This window comes from Parasteatoda tepidariorum, chromosome 7, assembly GCF_043381705.1.
Source record: "Parasteatoda tepidariorum isolate YZ-2023 chromosome 7, CAS_Ptep_4.0, whole genome shotgun sequence".
NCBI lineage: Eukaryota > Metazoa > Arthropoda > Arachnida > Araneae > Theridiidae > Parasteatoda > Parasteatoda tepidariorum.
Genome location: NC_092210.1, coordinates 32,044,426 through 32,051,477, shown reverse-complemented (window position 1 = coordinate 32,051,477; position 7,052 = coordinate 32,044,426). Strand labels below are relative to the sequence as shown.

General features: G+C 33.7%; 1 protein-coding gene across 1 annotated transcript in view; it reads right to left on the bottom strand.

Moving 5' to 3' along the window:
• LOC107446698 (proline-rich protein PRCC) overlaps positions 1 to 827 on the bottom strand; it is a 13,270-nt gene extending 12,443 nt beyond the window's left edge. Inside the window, exons 1-2 of the mRNA XM_016061412.3 lie at positions 671 to 827; positions 291 to 431 (exon numbers count right to left, since the gene is read on the bottom strand). Of these exons, the coding sequence (XP_015916898.1) occupies positions 291 to 419 (129 nt within the window). The 5' untranslated portion in view covers positions 420 to 431; positions 671 to 827. The remainder of the gene's footprint in view (positions 1 to 290; positions 432 to 670) is intronic.
• Between the last annotated feature and the right edge of the window lie 6,225 nt (positions 828 to 7,052).

Here is a 7,052-nt window from a genome sequence, read left to right as displayed (position 1 = left end):
TATATATATATATATATATATATTTTAAAGTATACAAGGTTATGAAAATGTATTGGTGTATATTCAATTTATAACTTTGCTTCCCCAAGTTTAAAGAAGAAAATCCTACAGCCATGTAACAAATACATACTTTATAGCAATTAATAGCCAAAGGACAGAGCAAAAAAAGCTTTAAAAAAATCCTTTACGTAAATCCAGTATTCGAGTAGACATAACAACGTTACAGAAACGGGAACGAAAAATAGGTCGTGTGATATAATTTAAGGGAAAAAAATAAAGTAATTATATACCTCCTTTAAGGATGGAATACTTATTTTAACTGGCTCTCTTTTCTTCGGAAGAGAAGCTTCGGTAGATATTTCATCTTCTTTTTCACTTTGAGAGTCATCATCACTGCTTGCGTATGCAACCAAGGACATGTTAGTTGTTATCTAAAATATATTAAACACAATTTAAATTCAGTAGATCGATAAAAACATAGTTAGACTTGGGAACAAAATTTTTTTTAATTTTTGTCATATAAGGAAACATTAAAATAGTAGAGAATCCTACGAAAGAGCATAATTTTACATAGCAAAAAAAAAGCAATTATTCAATGAATTTTATTTAGAATCATCAGAATCACGTAAACTTACAAGTTACTTGATTTAAATAACATAATTATACCTACATTTCAAATCTCCAAGTAAAAATCTCAAAACATTTTTACTACGATTTATCTTTGTAATTATTATTTACTTACACAGCTTACGACTGTCTATTTTTGCTTACATTTTTACTGGATAAAATTTTTTCACTTGTCAAAATCGTCTTTTTTTTCACATGCAATTATTTTGCTGCTGCTGTTGTTGTAGTTACTTTACATCGCACTAGAGCTGAAGACATTGCATCTTGCAATTTGCAGCTTTGCAAATTCTAAAAGTCTCGCAGTGGACTGATCGTTAAGACACGGCTCCCAACAGATCACCGAAGTCAAGAATCACTGGCCGTGGTCAGTGTGTGTGTGGGCAACCACTTAGTCTGCGTAGGGACCGAGAGTGTGCGGTATTTGTCCTCGTTAAACTGTTCTACACTAAAGCACTCGATTTCGCATGCAGATCGTCGAGCTACCAAAGTGGGGGCCATCCCCTCTGCAGAGGATCAAAATTTTGATGGCATGTCTTCGGATCATCATTGGAGATTTTTCCCAGACCGTCGCCAATAGTCTATTATGCAGCTCTAGCTTGTTGCATATGAATTAACAGCAACTTCTAATATTTCTCGGAGGGGATGCAACCACACGTGTGAGTGTTTCTTAAAAATAGCCTGCTCAAACCAGTGAGTTGTGCAGCTCTAGTGCGACGTAAATGAACAACAACAGCAACAACCATCTCATTGCATGCGATTGCTCATTCTTAAAGAGCCGTTCCTACTGCTTATGATTCATACACTTCCGATCACCGTCATGGGAGTATGAAAACTTGATTGGTTAAATTAATTTTCCGCCAATATAATCGGCTATTGAAAGTGTGTGAGCAACGTGCAGTGTGAATGCTCATTAATAACAAACGTTTACAAGCCGTTCTAATAGGCGATAGAAATGGACTAGAGGTGACGTAGAGCAAAATTCTCTACCGATGGTGATTAGATTAAATAATATTAAATAAATTGATTCAATAAAATTAATAATCACAACAGTTTAATAATAATTAAAAAAGAAGAAATCATATTAAGTTACAACGTAAAAGACAGACAGGATTATCGACAGCAGCATTTTTAAAAGAGGTGAATGTTCACCGGTCAGCACCGGGCTACCGAAGCGAGGGTGCCATCCCCTCTGCAGAGGATCAAAATTGTGATGGCTTGTCTTCGGATCATCCTCAGGGATGTTTCCCAGACCGTCGCCAATAGCCCATTGTGCAGCTCTAGTGCGACGTAAATGAACAACAACAACAACAAAATGACCTGCGCCATCCCCCAGACCTGCGTCCTATAGAGCCTGCTTGGAATGCCCTTGGTAGGCGTGTTTTACAAAGAACATGTCCTCCCTGAACTGTGTAAGAACTGATGGTAAGAACTGATAACCGCCTTGAGAGGGAAGAGGGAGGGATGATATCCCCCAAAGACGCCACAATAGTTTTGTGTCATCATAAATAACAGATGCAAAATATGATGCATTCTCAAACTTATGAAATAGGCTAGTTCCTCTCAAGGCGGAACTAGCCTTTTCTGTAAATGAATACAGAAAATTTATCTGGAAGATGAATATTGTTTTAAAAGTTTTGCTTGAGGTCCAATATTAATTTGCCTAATAAAAAAATTTGCTAGCATCTGAGGAGATCAAAATAGGGAGGCAAAATTATAAAAAAAATCTACATAAACTAGCAAGAAATATTTTAACACTGAGTTATGACAACAAACTAACGTTAATAGGACTAATGTTAATAGTTGAGAAGTTTATAAAGATTTCATGTAATGAAGTAATAAAAATTTTCTTCAACAGCTATTTATTCGTCTGACATTGCCATCTAGCTAAATGAGGTTATATTTTCTATCCTTTATTTTTACGCTGAATTGAATAAGACCAAAACAAAGTCAATAGAACTAACGAATCAAATGCCGTAAGACAGCGTTTCTCAACCTTTCAGTATTCGCGGCCCAGTTTTCAATCATAATTTTCATCGCGCCCCCCACTTGCAGTAAAATGTATGCAACAATAATGTATATTGAGTATTTTTAATTCTGTCTTTAAATTATTTTTAACTAACTACCAAAACAAAAGTAAAGTAGAAATCAGCAGCAATTGAGATTGTAGAAACTATGTTTGGAGTTAATTTTTCAAAACAATTACAGTCCATACCTCTTTCAAATGATACTGTTGCTCGTCGAATTGGTGATACAGCTGAAAATGTAGTGTCAGCTTTTCTCGATGTTGCGCGACAAAATGTTTTCAATACAGTTTGATAAAGCAACAGATATTAATAAAGATGCTCATTTAATTGCCTATGTTTGATTTTGTGATAATATGTCAGTAATAGAACTACTTTTCTGCAAATCAATAGAACTCAAAGCAACAGCTCTAGCATTATTTACTATTTTAAATGATGTTATGAATGAGGCAAACAGAGAATGCAAAATTTGCATTAGAATATGCACTGATGGTGCTCGTTCAATATCCGGAAGGTTCGAAAGTATACAAGTACTTGTAAAACAAAAATCTCTTCAATGCGTCTGGACACATTACATGATCCACAGAGAAGCTTTGGCTTCGAAAGAAATGCGTCCTGGTTTAAATATTGAGTTAACTACGGTTGTAACCGTTGCAAATTATGTAAAAATGAGAACCCTGAGATCGAGAATCTTCTCCGCTCTTTGTAATGTGATGGGTTCAGTACATTCAGGGTTACTATTTAAATGCGAGGCAAGATGTTTATCAAGCGAGACATTTTTGCAACTTGTTTATGAATTAAGAGAAGAAATCGCCATTTTCCTAGAAGAAGATAGCAGAATTAACAGAAGAAGAGAATTTTCCCTATTGTTTATTTGTGATAAAATTGAGCTACTTGGTCGTCATATTCGGGAAATTAAATAACTTTAATCTTCAACTCCAAGGAGCAAATACACATATGTTGGATACAAGTGATAAAGTTAATGCTTTTTGTAGAAAATTGGAATTGTGGGGCAGAAATTTAAAGCGAAACAACTTAACAATGTTTGCAAATGTGGATAATTGTACTAAAACTTATAAGGCTAAAGAAGAACATGTAAAAGTTATTTTTGTAAGCATTGAAAATCATTTAACCATGCTGGCATGGAATTTTAAAAAGTATTTTCCTTCTGACGACAAACTGATAGGAAGTTAAGAGTGGGTTAGGAGGAATCCATTTCATAAGACTCCCGAAGGATTCTCAATTGATGAGGAAGTGGCGACAAGTGGCGAAACCAAAATACAATTTAGTAAAAAATCATTATTTGAATTTTGGGCAGGAGGATGATTTTTCTGCACTAAAAACAAGAGCCTTTCTCATTCTATTACCATTTTTAACACCCAACCTTTGTGAAACTGGATTTTCTGCTGTGGCTTCTTTGAAGACAAAATATAGATCACGGCTAAATATTTTTTTTAATTGCAAAAGCACTTGATTTTACATCATTGGCCCCCATGCATCGAAGATGCATGAGATTGGAGCATATAAAACAAAAACTGAACCATTGAACAATACAAGAACACTATAATAGCAAGAACAATAAATACTTTCAAAACGTGAACTACTTAAACATAAACGAGAATCAGTCGCTGGATACCAATTGCATCAACTCCCTAGCTCGCCAATATCGACTGAATAAATTTTCTTCTTTTAATGAAGAACAACTGAGCAAATGATCTTTGTCCATCTTAAAGTTCTGGTTGCACAAAGTGCACATGGGACTGCCAAATATACCAATTCTGTATAGATGTTTAGCAAGGCAGTCATGTCCAGTCTCCAGACGGAACGTCGCCACTGCAGTGGATCTAGTGGAGTTTTGAATTTTATTAATTGAATACCTCCATTTCTTATTCTTGATTTCTTCTACTAAATTAGCATCATAGCTTTTCTTCGCAATATTTTTTATAATTCTTTTAATTGATGAAAATGGTACTTTGGCATTACCTGTCTGCAAAATCTCTGTTCCCTTCTTTACTTATGTATCTACCCATTCGTTACCATTTATTCCTACATGAGATGGAATCCACTGCAGAACAACAGTCCTTCCCTCAGAAGCTAAGAGAATTATATTTCTTCTGTAAGAGTCAATAATCAATATATAATAATCAATAATCAATTTCTTCTGCAAGAGTCAAGAGTCAATAATATTTGACTCTGCAACATTATGTGCAGCAATAGCCTGGATGGGTGATAGAGAGTCACGGCTAAATATAGAAACAGAACTGAGAGTGGTTATTTCTAATATTAGGCCTCACCTCAAAAAAACATTGCTCTTCAAGACAAGCCCAAGGAAGTCACTAAAAATTATTAGTCTTTTTTTTTAAATTTAGTGTGTTTTGATTAAAAAAGGTGGGTAGGCCAAAGGTGGCCAGTGCTCCTAACGTAGCCCAACCCTCAAAGAAATTTATTTTAAATCATAAGATTTCCCTGCTGCATTGTAAATCTTGTATCTGAGGTGCAAGAGGCTAAATTGGAAGATATTTTCCTGAATGGCCTCCATTGTATGAAGTGATTTAATTTTTTGCAGTTGATCTAAGTTCCGGACGAGAAGATATCCCATACAGCAAATTTCGTCCTAAAGACATCCCAAAACATTCCGAACACTCCTGGAACAGTCATATCCGTAAAGTGTCAGAAGAAAGAATTTCGTAGGATGTCACAAATAGACAGCAATATGACAGGCCTTTCAAAGGAGTGTTTTAGGAGTCTTGTAGGATCATCGTTCAGCGCNGTTGTTCTAAGTTCCGGACGAGAAGATATTGTAATTTATATGTGTTTAAATTCTTAGAACTTAGAGTTTTGATATGTTTTCTGAAAGTTTATTTCTTTTTCTTTAACCACATTACTTTAATTCGAATTAATCTGTCAGATTAATAGTTTTAGTCGTGCAAATGGTGAGAGAGACCATATGCATGTTCCCAAGGTGACCCGACACCGGTGCCACCTTGAGGACACGTCGGCCACCTTCGGAAACAAACGTGAAATCTATAAAAGAGTTAATTATAAATCATTACGGAGCATATTATTTCTCAAAAAGGAATAATTGAATTGAATGCGAACTGATTTATTTCATTTTAAGCAAACGTGAAACTTTGGTATTTTTTAAATTTTTATAATATTTTGACTTTCTCTGCGCTTTAGTAGAGTTTGGCGATATTTTGTTTCAAGTTTTTTGCATTGTTTGCATTTTAAAGTAATTTTTCAGTTTTTTTTTATTTTTGTGGTAGTTATGAGTGTTTTTGTGGTTGATTCTGATATTTTCTTGAAAATTTGGGGATTTTTATACTAGTTTTGGGTTATGTTAGTTAAATCTAGTATGGTTATTTAACTCCTGTTAGTTAATCCTTTTGAAAAAATTAACTCAGCAATTCTTGATTAATTCTACCGAGTTAACTCAAAAGAATCGCTAGTGACTTCACACACGAACTATCAATGTAAAATCAATAAACAAATTATACACTCTAAAAACAAATATCTTTTTAAAGTCGGGAAACTTGTTTCTACCAGCAGGACACTTAAAGTGCCTTTTTAAAGGACGTTTGCCAGTCTAAATGTTTTTTCTAAAGATAATTTGAGTAAGTGAAAAAGTGATTTCAATATACGGCTCACCTTGGAACAGGGCCGGATTTAAGCTTGGCGGGGCCCTAAGCTACTGAAAATGATGGGGCCCTTTTAAGTTCAATTCCATTTCTATACACCTAAAGTAAACTGTCGTATTTTTTATTGCTGAATATTAAAATTTTATTATTAAAAATTTGATAATATTGCTTGATTTTTAAGTATATTGATTGTGATAGGACTATAATGTAGAGCAGTGATTCTCAACCACTGTGCCGCGGCACTTTTGTGTGCCGCCAAATATTAGAAATGATACAATAAAAATTATAATGTTTTTTTTATGAGTAAAGTTCAAATTAAAAAAATTCAAATTAAAGTTCATTAAAGTAAGCTATGCAATTAATAAACAAATTAACAAAGGATAACTAACAAAAATTAAGCTAACAATTAATAATTAGCAAAAAAACTAGTTAACAAGAAATCACAAAAAATAACAGTTAATGTTAAAAAAGAAAAAACAGTTAATAACTATAGAAAACAAGCTAACAATTAATAACTAGCAAAAAATAAATAACTGTTACTAACTAATTAAAAATTGGTCGAAAGAAATAATTAATCCCTTAATAAATGTGCTTTTGTAGTACATATTATTTTATTTCACATTCAAAATTATTATCACAAACTATTTAACACAGTGTAAAATAGATAATTAAACAACTTTTAATCTAATTTTTTTCATTGTGTGCCGTCAAATTTCGAAATCGTTAAAAGTGTGCCGCAACAAAAAAAAGGTTGAGAATCACTGCT